This window comes from Dipodomys spectabilis, unplaced genomic scaffold (assembly GCF_019054845.1).
Source record: "Dipodomys spectabilis isolate Male_0828 unplaced genomic scaffold, ASM1905484v1 ptg000090l, whole genome shotgun sequence".
Taxonomy (NCBI): Eukaryota; Metazoa; Chordata; class Mammalia; order Rodentia; family Heteromyidae; genus Dipodomys; species Dipodomys spectabilis.
In genome coordinates, this window is record NW_024870767.1 from 289,417 (window position 1) to 314,615 (window position 25,199).

Sequence of the window (25,199 nt, forward strand, 5' to 3'; positions counted from 1 at the left end):
GAAATAGTTCCAAAACCTTCTGGTATACACAGCATCAGAAATATTAGGCTGTTGTATTTAAGTAACATCACTTTCAGAATACTTAATATTTAATTAACAAGACTAAAATTTTAAATTAATGTAATTTAAAAGCGATTTTTAGTACTTCAAAATATTTATTAAATCAAAAGATAAAAAAACATATTTATCATTTTTTACAAAGTACATTGCAAACATGTTTCATCAGACACTGGTGCTACAAAAATAAATACAAAATATATATTTATGTTAATTAAAACAAATGTACATTATTTACACACCCAAAAATGCCAAAACTATTGCCCATTTTGTCCATGACTCTGAATACATCTGAAAAATGGGGAAGCCAATAAAAAAAGCACAGCATATCACACATCATTTATATTTTTGCTTTCAAGAGTTGTTTGAGGAACTGGGAATGTGGCTTAGTGGTAGAGTGCTTGTCTAGCACGCATGAAGCCCTGGGTATCACATAAACTGAAAAAGCTGGAAAGTGGCACTGTGGCTCAAGTGGTAGAGTGCTAGCCTTGAGCTAAAGAAGCTCAGGGATAGTGCCCAGGCCCTGAGTTCAAGCCCCAGGACTGACACACACTTACAAAAAAACAAACAAAAAAACCCCCCAGTTGTTCGATACCAATATATGACTACAATAAACTGGGGTGTAGGGAGCCCTATTTTACTTTATGACCACTGTATTTGGTAACTCAAATCCTTAGTAGAAAGGCTTTCTGAAGTTATATTAAATTAAAAAATCACTTGATATGAAAGCCAGCCAAAAAGTTGTTTATTAAATGTAGACATCTAAAAGAAGTTTTTTGATCAATGAAAACTAGAAGGATTGGAAAACATCAGAAGGATGGAAGAAAGACATTGTAATTTCTGTGTGATGTATTCTGGTAATTTTTCATTTTCTCCATACCTAAGTGAAGCAAAGAGAAATATAAAAACAACTTGGTTCTAACAATATTTTAAAAACCACATTATATTTTTAAGTAATGCTTTCTTCAGTGATACAGGCATCTGAAGAAAAACAATACAATTATTTATGAATAGATACCTGTATTGAATGAAGCAAACCCCATTTTTTCTTTTTTTTCTGTCAGTAATGAACTAGGTACCTGGGCAGCGTCCTTGAGCTTTCTCTCTACTGCCTTGAGCCATAGCTCCACTTCTGGTTTTCTAGAGTTTAACTGGAGGTAAGAGTCTCATGGACTTTTCTGCTCGGGCTGGCTTTGAACCGTGATCCTGTTATCTCAGCCTCCTGAGTAGCTAGGATACAGGCATTAATTTCTAAACATTTAAATAACAGGCTTTTATATAAAAAAGGATTTTAATTTCTAAAGCTGTAAATCTGGATTCATTGAAATCACTTCTATTAAATGTTAAGTTTCAAAAATGACCACAGAAGCCGGGCACTGGTGGCTCACTCCTGTTTTCCTAGCCACTCAGGAGGCTGAAATTTGAGGATCACAGTTCAAAGCCAGCCAGGGCAGGAAAGTCCATGAGACTCTTTATTTCCAATTAACCACCAGAAAACCAGAAGTGGGCTGTGGCTCAAGTGATGAAGCACTCACCTTAAGCTGAAGAGCTGAGGGACAGTGCCCAGGGCTGGAGTTCAAGCCCCGTAACCAACAATAAAATAAAAAGATTACTGTTTCCCTGTTAGATATACTACTCACTATAAGAGTAGTTCTTAGGGACAGTACTGCATAAATACACATGTAACAAAAGGTTTCCCTTGTGGGTCAGCCTCTTCTATAGAATCATAAGGTGATAAGGAATTTAACCATTCAAGTGCATTATGGAAAGGTTACTCATACCAACTTCTGTGCATTAATGTAAATAATCAGTAATCATAAAAGACATACTTAAAAGATTGAGCTGTGAAGAATAATGAAGTTTTTAGAGAATATAACTATTAAGATAGTGCTGGGCGCCAGTGACTCACGCCTGTAATCCTAGCTACTTTTGAGGCTGAGATCTGAGGTTTGTGGTTTGCTGCTAGCCCGGGCAGGAAAGTCCATGAAACTCCTATCTCCAGTTAACCATAAAAAAAAAAAAAAAAAGAAGTGACACTATGGCTCAAAGTGTACAGCCTTGAGCCAAGAAAAAGCTCATGGACAGTGTCCAGGCCATGAGTTCAGTCCCCGTGACAAAAAACACAAACAAGAACAGTGGCTTTATTAATCACTTATATTAATACAGAAAGAGCAAACTTACAGGAAAAGGTTGCATTTCAACCAACGTTTAAAGAACTTACCTAGTTGTTTGGCCACTTGGTGAAGTGTAGCTGATAGAAGATACTCCTGCTTGGACAACCAACTGTGACCCATCATTAAACTGAACCCACACAGCTCCACTAGTTAACTAGAAAAAAAAACAAGCATACAAAGTAACTACACAGTAGAGATCTCGTTTTCTTAAAAGGTATATAGTTTTATCCTAAGTTTTCATGTAGTTTTTGTCATTCATTCATTCATGAACAAGGTCTCACTAAGTAGTCCAAGCTGCCTCAAGTTCATGACCCTCCTGCAGAAGCATAAGTGTTGGGATTACAGGTGTGTACCACCATGCATGCCCTGTCCTCTACATAGCTTAAAAAAAATTATCCAAGCTGAGCTGAAGGTGGACAACCTTCAGTTCCCGCCCAGCCTGGGTGAGTTCTAGGCTAACCTGGACTTCATAGACCATCTCAAATAAAACAAAGAAAACAAAATAAACTTCTAAGTTCCATAACTAAAAATTTAGGACTTATAATGGCCTTGGCACTGAGACTGTCTTTTTTTTATTAATAAGTTTTTACTGTGAAAATACCGTACAGAGGGGTTAAAATTACTTGAGCAAGGTAATGAGTGCGTTTCTTATCAAGCATTGTTGCCTCCTCCTTTGTTTCCCCTTCCCATCCCTGCCCTCTCATCTCCTCCCCCCCAACACACTCTGAGACTGTCTTTTTCCAGATCATTCCTTAATTTATTTATTTGTGCTTCATGTTCTCACCGGGCTTGTTTGCTCCCATCAGTTCCTGTATTTTTACTTGAAGCTTGCCTCTAGTCCTCACAGTCTGACCTAGAATGGCAACCCTCCAGTTCTCAGTCTCCTGAGTAGCTAGGCACCCAGCTAGACCATTCCTTCAATAGCTAAGGCACGATAATATTGAAATGATTCTAAATGAATCCTGCTCACTAATTTCCAGTAGGTTATCTAAGCAGGATTTTCCTTTTTGTCTCACATATAGTATTTCTCATCAAGAAGGATCTCAGGAAAAACAAAGCACTTTGTACTTAGGCCTCAAGAATGTATGTCCTGAATGAGAATGATGTACCGTAGCCTTGGAAACTTCTTTTAGTCATTAATATTTACTATTCCTTTCCAAACAGGAAGACACAAAGTATACAGGAAAAAAAACAAACACATGGACACAGTTCAAAGATAGCAAAGCGTACAAAAGTATTTACAAGTACTGAGAGACTGTGTGTAAAACTACTATGATGAGCTATAATTTTAACATTTCTTTTTTGGTTGGTAGTGGGACTTGAACTGGGGCCTGGGCACTGCCCCCGAGCCTCTTTGTGCTCTATCACTTGAGCCACGGCCCCACTTCTGGTTTTCTGGCGATTAAGTAAGAATCTCATGGACTTTCCTGCCTAGTACTCTGAGTAGCTAGGATTACAGGTGTAAGCTATTGGTGTCCAGCTTGACTTAGTTTTTGTTTTGTTTTTTTTGTCGGTTGTAGGGCTTGAACTCTGGGCCTGGGCGCTGTCCTTGAGTTCTTCAGCTCAAAGCTAGCACTCTACCACTTGAGCCACAGCACCACTTCTGGCCTTTTGTACTTATGTGATACTGAGGAACTGATCCCAGGGTTTCAGGCATGCTAGGCAAGCACTCTACCACTGAGCCACCTTCCCAGCCCATACACTCTTCAATTTCAAATTATCATGACCTCTTAATTGTTTTTCTTTTGTGCTGGTACTAGCTTGAACTTAGGGCCTTGCACTCTCACCTGGCTCGTTTACCTAAGGCTAGCACTTAACCATTTGAACCACGTGGTCATTTGGGGCTTTTTGCTGGCTAACTGGCTATCAGAGTCTCTCAGGCCTGTAATCCTAGCAACTCAGGAGGCTGAGATCAGAGGATAGCAGTTCAAAGCCAGCCTAGTCATAAAAGTCCCCGTGAGACTCTTACCTCCAACTAATCACAGAAAAAATTGGAAGTGACACTATGGTTCAAGTGGTAGACGGCTTGCTTTGAACAGAAGGTGCTCAGGGACCATGCCCAAGCCCAGAGTTCAAGTCCCAGGATAGGCAAGGAAAAAAAAAATTGTCAGCTCAGGCTGGTTGTAAACCTCTGTTCATAGATCTCAGCCTCCTGAGTAGCTAAGATTTAAGCTTTATGCTGACTGACGGGATACATGACTCTCAGATTTCTCAGTCCAGACTGGTTTCAAAGTTCATATTCCTAGATCTCAACCTCTTGAGTAGTGAAGATTCATTTATTTTGTTGTTTGGCCTCTACTTACATATTATTACATTTTAATATTACCAATGTAAACAAGTATAAAAAACTTCCTGATAGACAAATTATTAAAATAATTTATATTTTCAGATAACTGGCTAATTAGTGGAAACCAAATGAAATTGATCTGAGAAAATTCACTTCCCTAGAAAGTTCTCACCTGTGTAGCCCAACCAACATTTTTTACAAAAACAGACTTCAAAAGTTGTGCCGATTTCGGAAGACAGTCTTTTACACTATTAGAAGCTGTAGCTGTGTGGCCAGGGCCTTCCAGGGTAACCACCTATAAACAAAGGACAGGATTTTATAGGCCAATGCCATCTAAAGAGGAAAACTCATTGAATTTCTTAAAGCAAACTTCTTTTGGTGCCAGTCTGAGGGCTTGAACTGAGGGCCTGGGTACTATCCCTGAGCTCTTTTTAGGTAAGGCTAGTGCTCTACCACTTGAACCACAGCTGTACTTCTGACTTTTTGGTGATTAACTGGAGATAACGTGTCATGGACTTTCCTGCCCATCAGTCTTCAAACCATAATCCTCTTATCTTAGCTTCCTTAGTAGCTATGATTGTAGATGTGAGCCACTGGCACCTGACTTAAACTAAGCTGTCAGGAAGTGGAGTTTTGGCTGGAGTAGTAGATCATCAGCCTTGAGCAGAAAAAGCCAAGTGAAAGCACAAGACCCCAAGTTCAAGCTCCTGTTCCAGCACATTAGACAGATAGCATGATATATTGCTATATCTATTTTGGTAGATGTCTTTCATCTTTTTTCCCCAAGCAATGTTTTCATTGATGCAGATAAGAATACAAATGTGAGAACACATAACCACATCCCTACTTAACAGAGTTCTAAATTTATATAGTTTCATCTCTCTAACTCCCCCCCTAATTTACTGACTGTGATTGTGGGGACCAAATCCAGAGTGTTACACATGATAAACATGTGGTACCCTAGAGCTATGTTCCCCCAATATCAAATTTTAATTTACTCAGAGTGTCAGGCAATCACTAATGGCTTAAAGTTCAGAAATAATGTATTTACTTACAGACGGTTTAAGTGTGGGTCCCTGTGTTGGAGAAGCCGCACGATTCATGAGCGATCTGTTCAAAGCTGGTCTGTCTCTCACTGAGCAGTTGGCACCCACACAAGGAAAGGGTGATAAGGCCTTAGGTGAACCAGTGCTACCAGGTTTTCTGAAGAAAAAAAGAAATGTCGATATTATCCATTAAAACTTTCCACAGAAAACAGGAATATTTGTAATGCAAACAGTAAACTCTTCTTTAAAGAATTACACGTATCTTAAGACATTTTAGACATGTGTTTAAGACGTGTTTAGAATTTTCAAATATTTACCTTCCTATAATTATTGGGAAAAAACAAGCACTCCTACTTTTCCTTTCTTGTTCTGAAATTATAGATTCCAGTGCTAAACAAGTATGATGACCCTATTTCAAAAGAAGAGTGCTATTAGTATTTTACTTACTTAACTTGTAATCACTTTTTAATTTCAGTAGGCAGATACCTCATTAGCATGATCCACATATACTTTTATTTCTTCTTTTAAGCTGTTAGCTTCATTTCCATTTTTCAAACTGTAAGATCGCCCAGTCTTTTCAATCACTTGAATTGAATGTTCTGTTTTGTGTATTTTTGTTCCTAAAAATTAGCAGAATTATAATTTCTGCCAACATTTTTATGTTATAAATTAGACTCTAAAAATATCCAATCATATAGGTCACCCATTTTTCTCTGCTTTAACTGATACTTTTATATTTTAAAAAAAAATCACTGCTCTTATACAAAAACATAACTGAAAGACAGCCATCATGCTTTGTGCACTGTGTGATATGTATACATACATATCTACTTAAGAGAGATTCATGATTTAAAAGTATACCATTTCAGCCAAGCACTGGCAGCTCATGCCTGTAATCTTCTTGAGGCTGAGATCTGAGGATCATAGTTTGAAGGCAGCCCGGGCAAAAAAGTCAATGAGACTGTCATGTCTAATAATAATACTCAAAAAAAAAAAGCTAGAAGTGGCCCTGAGGCTCAAGTGATAGAGCACTATCCTTGAACATATAAAGAAGCTTAGGGACAGAGCCCAGGCCCTAAATTCAATCTCTAGGACTAGGACTATTACAAATTATCCTTGTTCCCCCCCACACACACATTTATGGCTGTCATAATTTGGTTTATGTCAATTTGAGTTTTTCGTAAGAAGCTGCTGTTGATTTTGCACAATTTTTGTATTATCAATCTGGATTCAGAGCTAGATTGGGACAAAGGACTACTATGCATGTACACCTATTACAGAAGATAGTTAAAACATCGCAACACATAGTATACTTGCTATATAATTTATATAAATGGAGATTGTATATGTACTACATATTTTATATGAATATATAAAATGTGTATTACATAGTATATATATGTGTGTGTGTGTAGACACACACTGCAAACTGTTATGAATTTTTAAAAATATATATACAACTACTAAATTACAAACACAAAGGAAAAATAGCATTTCGAAATAATACTTACCATCATAAAACCAAACTTCAAAATCAGCACCAGGAGAATTCTCCATCAAAATACATTTAGCATATTTTGTAAAATAAGTGATTTTGGGAGTCTTAGATCTTACAAGTTGTACAAATCTAGAAGCATATTGGTATTTTCGCCAGTATTTTTCTAAGGGGAAAAATTACCTAATATTAATGAAGTAAAGGTTGATTTAACATACAGTTTTACCTATTTGAGTTCTCTTCTCATTTTTCTTTATTGCCAGTCCTCAGCCTGGGCACTGTTCCTGATCATCTTTTGCTCAAAGATAGTGCTCTATCACAGCCACAGCTCCACTTCTGCCTTTTTCTGTTTATGTGGTTAAGGACTCCAACCCAGGGCTTTATGCATACTAGGCACTCTTATTACTAAGCCACATCCCCAGGCCCCTTATTTGATTCTGATATAGATAGGTTAGGCAAATTTTACTTGCTTCTAAAAGTCATTTCCCCTTAATAACATGGGGCCTCATGAATTCTAGGCAAGCACTCTTACCACTAAGCCACAATCCCAATCCCAAATTGTACATAGGATCCACCTCCCTTAGCCTCCTGATTATGGGGATTACAGGCATGTGACACCACACCTAGATATACAAATGTAGTGTCACACATGACTTATCTACAGGCTGCTCACTCATGCCTGTAATCCTAGCTACTCATAGAAGGCTGCTATCTGAGGATTGTGGCTCAAAGCCAATTTGGGCAGGAAAGTCCATGAGATTCTTATTCCAATTAACCAGCAGGAAATCAGAAGTAGAGCTGTGGCTCAAAGTGGCTGAGCACTACATTTGAGCAGAAGAGCTCAGGGACAATGCCCAGGCCCAAGTTTAAACCCCATGACCTCTACCACCACCACCACCACCACCAACAACAACAAAATTTACATACCTGGTAAATTGTCAAAGCTGTACGTACTAATGTTGTCAGTAGGTGAGGGAGGTCTATCAGCAAGAAGAAAGTCTCTTCCGTCATTTGGATAATATACAGTGACCTGTAAAAGTTTTTCAAGATTTTTAAGTGTACATCATTATGAGTACTACACTGTTTACAAAAATATAGAGGGTTCAAACATTATAAAAACATTAATTTTTGAAAGATGTTAAAGTATTCTCTAATTTTTTTAAAAAAAAACTTAACCAAAACTACAGATTTTATTGCCAAAGCCTCATACCTAGAGGCAAGGTCCCTATTTCAGCCCTATACCTGTACTTTTTTTCTTTTTTGCCAGTACTAAGGTGTGAGCTCAGGGCTTCCACTGCTTGCCTGGTGCTCTAATACCTAAGCTATGCCTCCAGTCTGGCATTGGCTGGTTGTTTTGGTGATAAGAGTTTTTCAGACATTTCTACCTGGTCTGTTTTCAAATTGAGAGCCTCTGTATTTCAGCCTCCAGAATAGGCAGAATTACAGGCATAATCTACCCAATGTCTGACTTCTCTACAGGTTTTTAAAGCTAGACTATTTAAATAAATATTATATTAATTTCTGAATTCCAAAGAAAATCATATTAAAATATTGATACTGGAAGGTAAACTGCAATGCTAAATAGTGCCACAATTTGAAGCTTCAAGATCATAAAAATAACTACATACCATAGTCCCATCACTGGATATTTGAAGAACTTCTTTCACATATTCTTCAGATGTACACTCCTTTAGTAGTTCCACACACACCTCCTCAGAATCAAGTATGCTCACCTAAAGAAATAACAAAAATTATTAGTAATTATCTTATTAGGACATCTCTAAACCCATGATACTTAAAAGTACTTAACCATAACAGAAACAAACATCAAAGTCAAAAATCAAATAGCTGCTTCACGATAATAGTCAAGACTAGAGGTGAATATGAGCACATCTGAGCCAGAAGGTGGAGAGGTAAAGATGTATAATGAAGTGTGAAATGATATCCAATGAGCAAAAAGAAAACAGAAGGTAGGGTGGAGAATAAGGACTTTGAAAAGACAATAGAAAGCCAGACAAAGGCAAGGTAAGTTCAATGGGAAAGAAAGAACAGAAAGAAAATTAATTTGTAAAGCAAAAAAATCATTCCTACTTCATACAATTTTAAAATTCTAAACATAAACATAGAAATTCCTTTTGAGTTTCAGTTGTTAAAATTTACACTTTAACTTTTTGATTGGAGGCTGAAGTAAAGGCAGAAATGAAAATTAAGTCAAGGGGTTATTAAGTCAATTCACTGATCAGAACGATGAATAAAATATTCAACACAGTATTTTGTCAGCATCATTTAAAAAATACTTTTCAGTCAGGGGCTGGGAAAGGGGCTCAGTGGTAGGGTGCTTGCCTTGCACGCACAAGGTCTTGGGTTCGATTCCTCAGCACCACATAATTAGAAAAAAGCTGGAAGTGGCACTGTGGCTCAAGTGGTAGGGCACTAGCCTTGAGCTGAAGAGCTGAGGGACAGTGCCCAGCCCCAGAGTTCAAAAGCCCCACAACCGACCAAAAAAGAAAAAAGTAAAATGTTTTTCAGTCAAATACTTTTTTAAAAGTCGTAACTTAAAATTCAAAACTTAATAACAAGTATCAGTTCACTAACACTATCACTCTACTACTTGAGCCATACTTCCACTTCTGGCTTTTTGGTGGTTAATTTGAGATAAAGGGCAGGGAATGTGGCTTAATGGTAGAGTGCTGGCCCAGCATTCTTGAGTCCCTGGGTTCAATTCCTCAGTATCACATAAACAAAAATAAACCAATTGTTTCAGAAGTAGAGCTGTGGCTCAAAGTGGTAGAACACTAGTCTTGAGTAAAACAGCTCAGGGACAGTGCCCAGACTGAGTTCAGGGACCCCTCCCATCCCCATAGACACACACTCACTCTTTAGTGGACTCATGAGCTGGCTTCAAGTTGTGATCATCAGATCTCAACCTCCTCAGTGGCTGGGATTACAGCAATGAGCCACCAGTGCCTTGCTGCTCAATTCACCACCCTTAAAGAGCTAAAGGGAACAACTAGGTGCTAGTGCACACCTTTAATCCCAGCCCTTGATATATTGAAGCACCAGGACCAAAAGTTCTAGACTTGGCTACACAGAAGCCCTGTCTCAAAACAAACAGCAACAAAGAACACAAAACCCCAAAAAGCTACAGGGAAAAAGAGCTATTTTTCCATGAATACTCAATCTTTTTTCTTTTTTTTTAATTGTGAAAGTACTGTACAGAGGGGTTACAATTGCAGGGCAAGATAATGAGTACATCTCTCATCAAGCATTGTTGCCTTGCCTCCTCCTTTGTTTCCCCTTCCTATCTCCCACCCTTCCAACCCCGCACTCCACCTCCATGCCCCCCGGCCAAAGTTGTAAAGTTCGTTTTTTTCCACATAAGGATGTGTACATCTCATTGTTGCAATGAGTCCACCTGTATCCCTATTTAAACGATTTGTTTTTTTTCCCTTCCCCTCCACAAATTATATCAAAATCAAATACAGTGAAGGCAAGGGTTATGCTGTGGGGGAGGGACATACAAAGAAACATAGAAATCATCTTATAAATATGTTAGAAACAATCGCATGAAAGAAAAAAAAATACACTTGAATCCTTATCTTGGGGTTATTTTCACCTAACATCAACTTATCTGACCTTTTCTGCTTGTCTCAGACATACTAGTTATTGCAAATAAGGGAAACCATGAGACCTACGTTTCTTTGGGCCTGGCTTACTTCACTTAATATAATTTTTTCCAAGTCTTTCCATTTCCTAACAGATGGGGCAATGCCATTCTTTCTGATAGAGGCATAGAATTCCATTGTCTTCTTTCTTTTTAAGTAAGTTTATCATGTACATTCTCCACAAGTGACTAAAAATTATGTTCATAAGAACTAAATTGTAAGAAAAATAATAAATAGTAACTTAAAAAAAGAGACATACCACAGCCTTTTTGGTTTTTTGTCTGATTGGTTTTAACCTGTGAGCAATCAAAGGAGCTGTAATGCTTCGTAATGTACGTTTCTGACAACCCAAAGTTGACTCCATACCCCTGGTCTTGCTTTGTTCAGGAGTATCTAAGCCACAAATAGGTTCTTGTTGAATTATCTCAGGTTTACTATGAAGTGCAGTCATATACTTTATAGTGTTCAGCTGTTTTACAGAATGTGCATTTTCAGAAGTATCAGTCCAAGCATTTCTTGATGTGTCTTGCCAATCTGGATATCCCTGGAAATCTTGGTGTGGGCTAATGCTGTTGGGCTCAGCAGTTTCTCTTAAGTGAGCTATAATACACAGTGAAAAAAGCAGTTTAGTAAATTACTGCAAAGTGACATAAACGTGCTTACCATATTAACTACTATATACATAATTATATACATATAATACACACATATTTAAGATAAAATTTTCAATTAAGGTAAAAAATATAACCAGAGTCACCTACTAAGTCAAAGCAATGTTTCAACAAACAAAAGCAGATTTGAGAAGAGCCTCAGATGATCATTCTATATATGAAAAATATATACATTTGTTCCTTTTATACTCAGATGTCTAATCCATCTTTACCTAGAAAAAAGTGTAAATAAAAGCAATGCTACATTAATAGCTTTATTATTAATATTTAATATTACATATGTGCCTGTAGCAATATTTTAAGAAGTTCTTACTGAACTTGATCAATTTATATTTTACATTTTACAGTCCATACTATTATTACTGCAAAGGTCTTTATACAACTAGATTACCTGAAAATTTTCAATTACTAAGCTCTAAAAGTCTACAGCAATTGTTTTCTTTTTTTTTTTTTGTCGGTCGTGGGGCCTGAACTCTGGGCCTGGGCGCTGTCCCTCAGCTCTTCAGCTCAATGCGAGCGCTCTACCACTTGAGCTATAGCACCACTTCCAGCAATTGTTTTCTTATAAGGCTTAAACAAAAGAATATTGTATCAAGTAAAATACTTTAAAAGTGAAAGAGTACTGCTATACTGTTATAAAAAGGTTATTTCTTCATCTCAAAATTCACATTACCAAATGAAAATACTTATAAACAGAAGTGTATGATTATGTACATGACAAAAACAAACCTGACTTACCTCCAACAAATACACATGAAAAGAGTAATTCCATTTTAGGCATCTGAAAATCCTATCGATTTCTTTTGTAAAATGAGTAGACTTGAGGCGACTTAACTGTCCCCTTCAATTACAGCCTCATTATGGACTCTTTGTAAACATGGTAATACAACACTTGGTAAAAAAACATCTCCTCCTCTCCATATGTTTGTTAATTTCCCCATCATTGTTTTGCAGTTCGCCTTCTGTGAGTGTTATGCTCACCAAGGAGGACTATTAACACTCCATCCACAATGACTTGGTGACAGCTGCTCTATAATTGTAGTAGCTGTTTATTTTAGTGAGAGGTTTCTAGACTACAATGTCTGTTTCACCTTCAAGTTGTAATAAATCATGTTTAAAATATTGTGGGGACACTGTCAATAGATGCTTATGATAGAGAAGCTTTAAGAGCAAAAGGCTCAGAAGTAAAGCTGCTGAGCTAGGATGTATCTTAGAATTCTAGCTTCTCTATGAAAAGGCTGTGTAACACCTGTAAACTGAGTTCTGTGCACCTCACCTGTAAAATTAGGATAATAATGCCATCTTCCTCATGTTTTTTATTTGAATTTAGTGAATTAATCATATGTTGAGTACAAACAGTAGCTGACTTACAGTAAATGTTCTAAATATGCACTATTGTTGCTGCACTATAGCATTTTTGAAATTTACTAGAAATTTTTTTTTTTTGGTAGGTCCTGGGGCCTGAACTCTGGCTCTGGGCTCTGTCCCTCAGTTCTTCAGCTCAAGGCTAGCACTCTACCACTTGAGCCACAGCACTACTTTTTCTGTTTATGTGGTGCTGAGGACTTGAACTTAGGGCCTCATCCATGCAAGGCAAGCACTCTACCACTGAGTCACCTTCCCAGCCCCCTGGAAATGTTTTTCATGAAAATACAAATATTCCAGGTCACTAATTTTCCATTAAAACTCCATTAAAAACTTACCATTTACTTGCAGATTCCCAAACCATTGCTGTACAATTTCCATCTGAGATTTCTGGTCTAATGGAAAGGGAGTTTTTCCTAAACAAAGATGATTAGAGCTAAAGGAGGGAAGAAAAGAAAAATCCCATTAAGTAATAAATCATCCATCAACTTTCTATTTTGGGGGAAAGGATGTTTTGCTTAGATAAAACAGAATTGCTATTCAGCCCTCATGCAACTTTATCAAGTAGATACACTAAGAGAAAGATGTGAATACCCAAAAACTTCAAAAGTAACTGTAGAAAAGTAATAGAATTAAACTATCTCTAGAAAGACTCTCATATTTTAAGCATAAAATCTGTCACAAGATTAGACAAAGAAAAATAGCTCTATTTAAAAAAATAAACGTTTTCAGGGCTGGGAAGGTGGCTCAGTGGTAGAGTGCTTGCCTTGCATGCAGGAGGCGCTGGGTTCAATTCCTCAGCACCATATAAGCAAAAAGAAAAAAGCCGGGAAGTGGCGCTGTGGCTCAAGTTGTAGAGCGCTAGCCTTCAGCTGAAGAGCTGAGGGACAGCACCCAGGCCCAGAGTTCAGGCCCCACAACCAGACCCAAAAATAAACAAAAAATAAATGTTTTCAAGGTAAAAGCTTGCTTTATCCTCTCCTAAGACTCAGCTCTACTGGTCGGGCAAGGCCAAGGGATTTTTCTCTGCAAAGGACCATTTGGGTGTTTTACAACAGAATTCCCAGGCCTAAGCCATCTCTCTTGAAAAAGCCACTAGATTTACTGACTTTCAAATGTGGCAGTTGCTTTGGCAGGGCCTTATTACAGTCCATGGGAGCAATGTTCCCTACCCTTCTAATCTGTGCAGTTCTTAGAGTACTTTAGGGATCAGATTTTAAATATATAGTGCATCACAGAAACCTGCTCCACTTAAAAAAATTAAAATTTCTAAAAAATAAACCTTCTATAAGTCATTTACACATTCTTTTGCCTTGTTACAGGGAGGGATTGGTTGAGACAGTTGTATTACTATAATCCTAACTGACCTCGAATTCACTGGCCTCAAACTCAACACCTTCCTACTCTGAGACCATATCCAGCTACATTCATTTTTTCAAAAACCTGAACTGCTGGAACCCAGAGGCTCATGCCTATAATCCTAGCTATTTAGGAGCCAGAGATCTGGGAGGACTGTCATTTGAGACAAACCTTCTCAAAAAGTTTGAGACCCCCTACCTCAAAAGAAAAAGCTAGGCATGGTGTAGTGTACCTGTCACTCCAGCTTGTTATAGAAAGCCAAAATAACCACAGTAGCCACACAACCAGCTAATGACTGTAACCCTAGCCACTCAAGAAGCTGAGATCTAAGGATCTTGGTTCCAAGAACCCTGACAAGTCAGTCCAGGAAACGTTTATCTCCAATTGCCCAGCCAAAAGCCAAGAAATGGAGGTGTGGCCTCAGTGGTAGAGTGCCAGTCTTAAGTAAAAAAGCTAAGGAAGAGCACAAGGCTGAGATCAAGCCCCAATACTGACACATGCAGACACATAAAATAAGAGCAGAGTTGAACTCTGGTGACCAATACCTGTTACCCTAGGTATGTGGGAGGCTGAGACTCAGAAGTTTGAGGCCAGCTCAGATAGACACTCTTCTCTAACTCAGGGACAGGAGTGTGTCTCAAGTGACACCGCACTAGAATTGTGAGACCCTAAGCTCGAACCCCAATACCACAAAGAGAAAAAGCTGGAGGCATGACTCAAGCAGTAGAGTACCTTCTTAGCACAGTTCAAACACCAGTACTACAAAAATAAATAGACCCCTAAACCATAATTCAAAAACTATGTTCTGCCTCTCATAAAAATCAATATTCATTGCCCTAGGACATCCCATAATTTAGATGTGGCTTCATATTCATGCTAGTACAACGTTTACAAAAAATAAAATGCTTTTGGTATAGTTCTTACGCTGCTTGGTTGTTATCAGGTCTTTCCAAAGATCCAGAACTACTGGATGTTTTTTCTTTAAAGAAGTGAAAAACATTGACATCACTGCTTGTGGTTGAATATCTCTGCTCATTTTCATCAATTCCTGATCTTTTGGACTTTGAAAGCACTTCTGCTGAGTGACATCTTTCCATCATGTATGTTTTTGCATGAGATTGACTAGAAGTGCTGGATCTATCAGAGGAATGGGCTCGACGAAGGTATCGAGAATGTGGCCTTTCTTCTGCATCATGGGTTACTCTTCTCCTTCCACTATTACTCGTTTCTTGTTCATCATTTCCCCACTGGGTACAATAGCTGCTCCCATCACCTGAAGAAAAGTCACTTGAATTTTTACTTTTTGGAAATATAGCCATTTTATTTGGGAGTGGGTGACCAATCAAAAGTCTTCTTCTGTCAAATAAACTACCACTTACACTGGTACCAGAAGACGCTGTAATTGCAGTAGAAATTGTGGCATGTCCACTATCAATTGAGTCTTCTACAGTTCCTAAATCTTTACTTTTTGCTGAAGAACTTTGGGACATAAAAGGATGGTCCAATATTGAAGACAGACTTAAACGATCTGCAGGATTTCTACGAAGTAATTGGTGAATAAGGTCCTTGGCCTCTTTTGACAAAAAAGTTGGCATTTCATAATCTGCCATTACCACTTTATTTAATGTGTTCTTGACAGTGTCAGTGTCAAAAGGTGGTCTCCCAATAAGCAATGTGTAAAACATACAACCCAAGGACCATACATCAGACTCAAGTCCATGTGCGCTTCGAGTTGCAATTTCTGGGGAAATGTAATTAGGAGTTCCACAAAGTGTATAGTGCTTTTCATGTGGCATTTTCAACTGGGTTGCCAGTCCAAAATCAGCAATCTTGATATTCATGTTGCGAGTAAGTAAGAGATTAGAAAGTGTGAGGTCCCGGTGTAATATACCATGGGAATGAAGATACAACATTCCTGTGATGATCTGATACATGAAGTGTCGAGCTATGAGGATGAAGAAAGGAGAACTTACAATCTGGAAAATCTGAGAGATTCAGCATTCAGAATACATTATGAAACCTAGCTACAAATGCCAAAGAATTTTATTAAAATACTAGTATACAGAGTTTGCTTGGATATATGAAAATACAACAATGAAACTTGTGGGGCTGGGAAGGTGGCTCAGTGGTAGAGCACTTGCCTTGCATGCTCGAGGCCCTGGGTTCGATTCCTCAGCACCACATAAGAAAAAAGCTGGAAGTGGCGCTGTGGCTCAAGTGGTAGAGTGCTAGCCTTGAGCTGAAGAGCTGAGGGACAGCGCCCAGGCCCAGAGTTCAGGCCCCACGACCAGACCCCTCCCCCCCCCCCCAAAAAAAAAAACCAATGAAACTTGTTAAAACTTTTAGAAAGTGGCAGTGGGATAGTAGAGAGTGACAGAGGACCGGGTACGGCTGATCAAAATACACCGTATGCACATGTGGAACCTCCTTGTAAAACTAAGGTATGCTGAAAAAGAAAAGTATATTACTGAGTACAGATAAACAGTAGCTTTCACATAGATTTATCAACCAAAATACTACTCTGCTGATATCACAATACTGGATTCCCTTTAAAAGAAAACTAGGCACTGCTTTTAATCTTTGCCATTTGCAACTGATAAGCTTTCTACTTACAAAGGTAGCTAAATTATAAAGGTAACTAAAGAGAATTCCAAAATAACTGAAGAGTAATTATTATTACTCTGTCTATCCTAGGGCCTGAACTCAGGTCGTAGGCAATCTCCCTGTGCTTTTATGCTCAAAGATAGCATGCTGACACTTGAGCCACAGCTTCACTTTGCCATTTTGATGACTAACTGGAGACAGGAATATGACAGATATTCCTGCCTAAGGCGGGCTTTGACCGGTAAACCTCAGAGCTCAGCCTCCTGAGTAGCTAGGATTATAGGCATGAGCACCGGCAACCAGCAAAAAGTAATAATTTGTAATTGCACAATTAAGTACATACAACTTATAAAAAAAGAAAGTTCCTTTGATGGCTCCAAAACTCTCCCAAAAATTATTCATTGACAAGCTTATGTATATCTTTAAATTTTTTCTTTTGCATGTTTACATACATTTAAATCTACACATTGCAATGAATACTTTTAAAAATATAAAACTTAAGCCAGGTACCAGTGGCTCACGCTTGTAATCCTATCTACTCAGGAGTCTGAGATCTGAGGATCGCAGTTCAAAGCCAGCCCAGGCAGAAAGTCCTTGAGACTCTTATCTCCAATAAACCATTAGAAAACTGGAAGTGGCGCTGTGGCTCAAACGGTAGAGCGCTCACCTTGTGCTGTAGAGTGCAGGGACAGGGCCCAAGCCGAGTTCAAGACCCATGACCAACAAAAAATAAAAAAAAAATATATATATATAAAACTGAGGGCTGGGAATGTGGCTCAGTGTTAAGAGTGCTTGCCTAGAATACATGAAGCCCTAGGTTCAATTCCTCAGTATCATATAAGCAGATAAGGCCAGAAGTGGCGCTGTGGCTCAAGTGGTAGAGTGCTAGCCTTAAACAAAAGAAGCTCAGGGACAGTGTTCAAGCCCTGAGTTCAAGACTCAGGACTGGCGTGTGTGTGTGTGTGTGTGTGTGTGTGTGTGTATGTGTGTGTATAAAACAACAAAAAAAATTTTAAAGCTTATTTTAAATATACAGCTTATTTTCCCAATTTTACATCAGTTCTCATAGGTAATTTTGTAGTGATACAGGTCTTCATTCTGCTTACTTGCTGTTGAGGAACCTTTAGGTCCATTTGTGGTATTCTAAGTTCACGAAGACAGTGATAAACATTCTTCTAGATACTTGTTCTCTTATGTGTATGTAAGAGGCTTTCTCATAGTCATTCGTTCTTAAGGGTATTCAAGATATACAATCAAGCTGTATGCTGGTGGCTTATTTCTTTTTTCTGTCTTGAACTCTGGGCCTGGGCACTGTCCCTCAGCAATTCAGATCAAGACAAGTGCTCTACCACTTGAGCCACAGTGCCCCTTCTGGTTTTCTGAGTGGCTTATTGGAGATAAGAGTTTCAGGGACTTTCCTCCCTGGGCTGGCTTTGAACTGTGATCCTCAGATCTCAGCCTCCTGAGTAGCTAGGATTACAGGCATGAGCCACCAGCACCTGGCTGGTGGTGTATTTCTATAATCCTAGCTAATCAGGAGGCTAATATTCAGGGAATCATGGTTTGAAGCCAGTCAGAGTAAAGCAAAAGTACATAGCACCCATCTCCAAGTCAACCAGCAAAAAGCTATTTAAGCGTTCACATGGTACAACACCAAGCAAACAAGCCTCTCAAGCACAAGGCCCACCCCAAGTTCTAATCTGAGTCCCCTTTAAAAAACAAAGTACAGATTCAGTGGGTTGGAGAATGATTCTGTTTTTTCTTTTTTGGTGCTGGTACTAAACTCAGGGCCTCTGACTCACTTGTCTTTTTTTGCTGTTGTTTTATCCTATATGTCTCAACATTTTTATTTTGTGCTGGAACTCAGGACCTCTCAACTTGTGCTTTTTCACTCAAGGCTGGCATCCTACCATTTGAGCCAAATCTCTAGTTCCGATTTTTTGCTAGTCAATGGGAGATTAGATTCTCATAAACTTTTCTGCCCAGACTGGCTTACCCTGATCCTCAGATCTTAGCCTCCAGAGTAGCTAGGATTACAGATATAAGCCGTGGTGTCTGGCTTTTATTTCCTGTACATTTCCAAGTTATTCTTCAGAAGGCTATATTTCTTTAAGCATGCTAGTTAACCCCATAGTTTCAATTCAGCATAGCACCACAGGCTCACATCTATAATCCTAGCTAACTCAGGATGCTGGGACATGGAGGATCTAAGTTCAAAGCCAACCTTGGCAGAAAAGTCTGGAAATTCCATCTCTAATTAACCAGCAAAATGCCAAACTGAAGGTGTCTTGCGAAGTGATAGCAAGACAGCCATGACCAAGCACCAAGTAACTCGAAGCACTGAGTTCAAGCCCTGATACTAGCACACACAAGAAAGTACAGAAAATTACTGATATACATCTTTCCAGTTTATCATCTGTAATCACTGTTAACAGAGCAATATAATGATAAAAAAATTAGTTTGATAATTATAGAATTTGACTCTAATTTTAACTATAAAAAAGTTATGAGAAAAAAAATTATGGGAGCCAACGTCAGTGGCTCATACTTATTTTGCTAGCTATTTAGGAGACTGAGAACTGAGAATCACAGTTCAAAGCCAGACTGGGCAGAAAAATCCATGAGACTCATACCCAGTTAACCACCAAAAAGCTGGAAGTGGAGTTGTGGCTCAAAAGAAAAGCGCTTACCTTGAGCAAAAAGGATCAGGGACAATACTCAGGCCCCTGAGTTCAAACCCAGAACCGGCACTCAAAAGAAAAAAAAAGAGAGAAATGGGAAAGAGAGGAAGTAAAGTTCATCTTCTATTTCACAGTAAGGAATTATTAGATGTGACAATGTGCTCATGTTTTCAGTTTGTATTTTGAAAAAATATACTCGTATGTCTAAAAATACAAATTTACTTCAAAATACTTAGTAAATTAGAGTAAGATGAGTATAACTGGAAGTTGAGTGATAAGCTGAGGGCATTCAGGAAGGAATTCTATACATTTTCAGTAATAAATTATTGTAATGGTTATACTTGGCCTACACTACAGCCATTAATGACATTCAAAAAAGCTTTGCAGACTAGAAAGAATATATAGTAAATGACTACCAAAGGTTAAGTTGTTTTAATTTACAATGTGTTTGGGGGGGGACAAATTTCTTGCTTCAGTAACCAGTGGTTTATAAAACCTATCAGCTTTTGGGGGACACAAAAGAGAATCTCCTTTTCTAGCCTATAGCAATGACTGAATACTTTTACTAAATACTATAAAACAGCACACTTCAAAACCATATTCTGAAAGACAAAATGTCTATCTTACCAAAAACAAGGAGGGAAGGAGAGGGAAAGAAGAGACAAAGAAGCCTACCTTCATTTTCTGAGAAAGGTTTCCGTCTGTTCTTTAGGTACCTGTTCATTTCTCCATTATGACACATTTCTAATACCAGGTACACATAATTGTTGTCTTCAAAATAGTTATAAAGCTGAAATGTAAAAGGTTATAATAAATTATGCAAAAATCTAGTCTCAGGCCTGGTAGTAGGACATACCTGTAATTCTAGCACTCAGAAGGCTCAAGTCAATAGAACTTTAAGTTTGAGGTCAGTTTGAGCTACACATCAAGACTATCTCAAAAATCTAAGGAAGTAAAAAATGATTCATTATCCTTACCTACTTTTATAGAACTTGTAACTCACCTCCAAGATAGAAGGATGTTTCAACTGACAATGTATTTTCACCTCATTTTGGACTCGCTGTACCATACCAGCTTTGTACATGGCTTTCTTATCTATCTAAAAATAGCAGAGAAGTTTAAGTGTTGATGATAAAACTTACAAACAGAAAGTTGTTAAAAGTCAACATTGATCTGGGTGCCGGTGGCTTACACCTGCAATCCTACTCAGGAGCCTGAGATCTAAGGATAACAGTTGAAAGCCAGCTGGGCCAAGAAACTCCTTGAGACTCTGATCTTCAATTAACCACCGGAAAACCACTCTTGGAAAACCACTCTTGGCGCTGTAGACTTAAGTGGTAGCCCCAGGCCTAGAGCTTAAGCCCTAAGACCAAACAAACAAATAAGAAAAGCCAACATTGAAAGTCTAGAAGTAATTCAAAACAGACTGGGGTCTTTTTATATATGCCCTACTGATTTTCTCCAGAGCAACAGGCAACCTGCAGAGCAGACAGTAGTTTGTCTTTTGCATTCTAATACCCTCTTCTCAATATAAGTACTTTAATAACATACTTCTTCTAACCTTAGGGGAAAAAATCCAAACTTAAATCTTCACACAAAAAGTCCTCTTTCCTTTTATAACGGGTTTTGATAGTTAATTTTTCTCTTGTTCTAAATTCCTAGAGATAGGACTTACCAACTCTGTTCATGCTAGGCAAGCACTCTACCTGTAAGTTCTACCACCAGGGAGACAACTCATGTGTTTATTTTAGTTTATTAGACTGGTTTCTAACACTCAAGACTAGTACTTTGGATTGCTAAAGTTACTGGGTTTTGACCCAACTCCAAGTATGCATAATTACAACCCCTACCAGCTCTAATGAAACAGTAATAAAGTTAAACCATTTAAGCAAGGTCAAGCTCTCCTCAAATATTCTCAAGCTCATGACTGGACTTGGTCCTAGTCTTTTGTGTACATACAGTCTTTACATCACAATGAAAGAACCGGCTGGTGGAGTGACATCCCCAACAGCAGGCCCTGTACTTACTCGCCAAGTACTGGAGAAGCACTAAGCACTCATCAGTACAGTCTTACCATTTTGATTGCAACTTCCAAACCAGTCTGGATGGACTCAGCTCTGTAGACACCAGCAAATGATCCTTTCCCCAGCAGATTTCCAACCTTAAAGTCCTTAAAAATTAAAGATCAGACATGTGTGATAACGCTCGGGAGAAAGGAAGGGTGGGAAGGGGCCGGGGGGCCAAGGGCAGCGGGCGGAGGGGCGACGCGAGCACCTGGACGCGGCCTGCGCGCGGGGCGGCGGGCATGCTGGCGCTTCGCGGGGCTCCCGGGCTCCAGGCTGGGCCCGGGCGGCGCCCCGGGGAGAGCTGCGAGCCCCATCCCCCGCCCCCGAACCCGCGGCCCGGCCCGCCGCGGCCAACCGCCGTCCCGAGGGAAGCGGGAGGCGGCCCTCGGCGCGCAGTCTCGGCGGGACCGCCGCTCCCAGGCCGCGCCGCGGGACCTCCCCGCGCCCCGCGGGGCGGAGCCGGGCGGGGCGGGGCCACCTCGGCGGGCTCCTCCTCCGCGCCCCAGCCCCGGCCCTCAGCCCTCAGCCTCGGCCCTCAGCCCCGGCCCTCAGCCCTCAGCCCCGGCCCTCAGCCCTCAGCCTCAGCCCTCAGCCTCGGCCCTCAGCCTCAGCCTCAGCCCCGGCCCTCAGCCCTCAGCCCTCAGCCCCGGCCCTCAGCCTCAGCCCCGGCCCTCAGCCCTCAGCCCCGGCCCTCAGCCCCGGCCCTCAGCCCCGGCCCTCAGCCCTCAGCCTCAGCCCTCAGCCTCGGCCCTCAGCCCCGGCCCTCAGCCCCGGCCCTCAGCCCTCAGCCCCGGCCCTCAGCCCTCAGCCTCAGCCCCGGCCCTCAGCCCTCAGCCTCAGCCCCGGCCCTCAGCCCTCAGCCTCAGCCCCGGCCCTCAGCCCTCAGCCCTCAGCCCCGGCCCTCAGCCCTCAGCCCTCAGCCCCGGCCCTCAGCCCCGGCCCTCAGCCCTCAGCCCCGGCCCTCAGCCCCGGCCCTCAGCCCCGGCCCTCAGCCCTCAGCCCCGGCCCTCAGCCCCGGCCCTCAGCCCTCAGCCCCGGCCCTCAGCCCTCAGCCCCGGCCCTCAGCCCCGGCCCTCAGCCCTCAGCCCCGGCCCTCAGCCCCGGCCCTCAGCCCTCAGCCCCGGCCCTCAGCCCTCAGCCCCGGCCCTCAGCCCTCAGCCCCGGCCCTCAGCCCTCAGCCTCAGCCCCGGCCCTCAGCCCTCAGCCTCAGCCCCGGCCCTCAGCCCTCAGCCCCGGCCCTCAGCCCTCAGCCCTCAGCCCCGGCCCTCAGCCCCGGCCCTCAGCCCTCAGCCCCGGCCCTCAGCCCCGGCCCTCAGCCCCGGCCCTCAGCCCTCAGCCCCGGCCCTCAGCCCCGGCCCTCAGCCCTCAGCCCCGGCCCTCAGCCCTCAGCCCCGGCCCTCAGCCCCGGCCCTCAGCCCTCAGCCCCGGCCCTCAGCCCCGGCCCTCAGCCCTCAGCCCCGGCCCTCAGCCCTCAGCCCCGGCCCTCAGCCCTCAGCCCCGGCCCTCAGCCCTCAGCCCCGGCCCTCAGCCCTCAGCCCCGGCCCTCAGCCCCAGCCCTCAGCCCCGGCCCTCAGCCCCGGCCCTCAGCCCCAGCCCTCAGCTCCCCCGGTCCCCGCAGCCCCCCCGGTCCCCGTAGCCCCCCGGTCCCCGCAGCCCCCCCGGTCCTCCCGGTCCCCGCAGCCCCCCCGGTCCCCGTAGCCCCCCGGTCCCCGCAGCCCCCCCGGTCCCCGCAGCCCCCCCGGTCCCCGCAGCCCCCCCCGTCCCCGCAGCCCTCCGCCCCGCAGCCCCCCCCGGTCCCCGCAGCCCTCCGGTCCCCGCAGCCCCCCGGTCCCCGCAGCCCCCCCCGGTCCCCGCAGCCCCCCGGTCCCCGCAGCCCCCCCGGTCCCCGCAGCCCCCCGGTCCCCGCAGCCCCCCGGTCCCCGCAGCCCTCCGCCCCGCAGCCCCCCCGGTCCCCGCAGCCCCCCGGTCCCCGCAGCCCTCCGCCCCGCAGCCCCCCCGGTCCCCGCAGCCCCCCGGTCCCCGCAGCCCTCCGCCCCGCAGCCCCCCCGGTCCCCGCAGCCCTCCGCCCCGCAGCCCCCCCGGTCCCCGCAGCCCGCAGCCTTTCACCTCGATCTTCTCGCCGATGCAGGTCGCCATCTTCCCAGGCGGCGGCCCGGGCTCGCTCGCTTCGCGCAGCGCCTTCGAGGTAACGCTCCAAGCAGCCGCCCGGTCTTGGCGCCCATCAGGCTTTGCTTTCTAGGCCGCCGCTCCCGGCGACGACGCCGACGCCACCGAAAAGTCTCCCTGACACCTGAGGCCGGGGCGGCGTCTCCGCGCCCCCATTTTGAAAATCTCGCGCCCGCAGCCGACGGGCCCGGCCGGCGTGACGTCACGCGGAGGGGCCGCGCGTGCGCGCTGAGGGCTCTTCCGGCTGCGCACGCTCCCGCGGGTCGCGCTCCGGCCCCGAGGCGGGCGCGCACGCGCGCGGGAGGACGCTGGTTAACCCGTCAGGAAAACCGCCAGGGACTCCGAAGAAGGGCGGTAGTTCCGACTGAAGAACTGTCTTCAGTTACCCGGGGCTGTCAACCTTCGAAGAGAAACACTGGAGCTTCCCGGCTCCTCGTCGGTTTTCAGCTCGCTTTAAAAACAGCTGTCCTCCGCACGCCCCTTGCCGGCCGTGGCGCCGTCCCTGGCTCTGCAGCTGCAGGCCAGCGCGCGACCGCCTGAGCCACAGCCCCACTTCGGTTTTCTGGCGGCTCTTGGGAGATGAGTCTCACGGGCTTTCCGGCCCGGGCTGGCTTCGAACCGCGACCCTCGGAGCTGGGTGCGGGCGCGCCCCGGCGCCCGCCGGGATGAGTAGATGCCCAGCCGGCGCCGGCCGCGCCCGCTCCGGGGGGCTGGGTCCGCGGATCGCGGGAAAGGCCCACCGCAGTGTCCAGGGCACCCCGCCCAGAGGAAGCCCGAGGCCGGGCCGGAGCCCGGCTCCGGGGAGCGGCCGAGTCCCGCGCACGCCGGCCCCGCCCGCGCCTCCGCCCCGCCGGCCGCGAGCCGCCCGCCCGGAAGTGGAACCGAGTGCGTGGCGGCGACGCGGCCGGGCAGGCCCTGGCCAGCTGGCCGGCGTCTCGCTGCGGCCCCGGGAGCGTCGGGCCGGGCCGGGGCGGGGCAGGGCGGGGCGGGGCGGGGCCGGGAGCGCCGGGGCGGGGCCGGGGAGGGGCGGGGCCGGGAGCGCCGGGGCGGGGCGGCGCAGGCCGGGGCGGGGCCGGGGCGGGGCCGGGGCGGGGCCGGGAACGCCGGGGCGGGGCCGGGAGCGCCGGGGCGGGGCGGGGCGGGGCCGGGAGGGGCGGGGCCGGGAGCGCCGGGGCGGGGCCGGGGAGGGGCGGGGCCGGGAGCGCCGGGGCGGGGCGGGGCCGGGGAGGGGCGGGGCCGGGAGCGCCGGGGCGGGGCCAGGGCGGGGCCGGGCCGGGGCGGGGCCGGGAACGCCGGGCCGGGCCGGGGCAGGGCGGGGCGGGGCCGGGAGGGGCGGGGCGGGGCGGGGCGGGGCCGGGAGCGCCGGGGCGGGGCGGGGCGGGGCGGGGCCGGGAGCGCCGGGGAGGGGCGGGGCCGGGAGCGCCGGGGCGGGGCGGGGCCGGGAGCGCCGGGGCGGGGCGGGGCGGGGCGGGGCCGGGAGCGCCGGGGCGGGGCGGGGAGGGGCGGGGCCGGGAGCGCCGGGGCGGGGCGGGGCGGGGCCGGGAGCGCCGGGGCGGGGCGGGG

At 44.6% G+C, this 25,199-nt stretch overlaps 1 protein-coding gene across 2 annotated transcripts; it reads right to left on the reverse strand.

Moving 5' to 3' along the window:
- Positions 1 to 780: 780 nt before the first annotated feature.
- Positions 781 to 23,865, reverse strand: Plk4 (polo like kinase 4). 2 transcript variants are annotated; one of them, XM_042684810.1, is made up of 16 exons: positions 23,577 to 23,865; positions 21,479 to 21,574; positions 20,408 to 20,503; positions 20,080 to 20,194; positions 15,044 to 16,064; positions 13,099 to 13,196; positions 10,984 to 11,324; positions 8,688 to 8,792; positions 7,987 to 8,089; positions 7,076 to 7,225; positions 6,051 to 6,184; positions 5,882 to 5,973; positions 5,574 to 5,721; positions 4,691 to 4,813; positions 2,279 to 2,385; positions 781 to 937 (listed from the first exon to the last, which is right to left on the reverse strand). In XM_042684810.1, the coding sequence occupies exons 1-16, from the start codon at positions 23,604 to 23,606 to the stop codon at positions 838 to 840; spliced, it is 2,859 nt and encodes a 952-aa protein (XP_042540744.1). In that variant the 5' UTR covers positions 23,607 to 23,865; the 3' UTR covers positions 781 to 837. The 2 variants fall into 2 exon arrangements, with proteins under 2 accessions (XP_042540744.1, XP_042540745.1); XM_042684811.1 differs by having other exon boundaries at positions 15,173 to 16,064; positions 23,577 to 23,863.
- Positions 23,866 to 25,199: the final 1,334 nt, after the last annotated feature.

Excerpts from the sequence above, each read along its gene's own strand:
- Plk4 (XM_042684810.1), bottom strand. The coding sequence starts at position 23,606 with ATGGCGACCTGCATCGGCGAGAAGATCGAG. Across the intron at positions 20,195-20,407 it reads AACATCCTTCTATCTTGGAG|CTTTATAACTATTTTGAAGA; the intron begins GTGAGTTACAAG and ends TTTACATTTCAG. Across the intron at positions 8,793-10,983 it reads AAAAAACCAAAAAGGCTGTG|GTGAGCATACTTGATTCTGA; the intron begins GTATGTCTCTTT and ends TTATTTCTTTAG.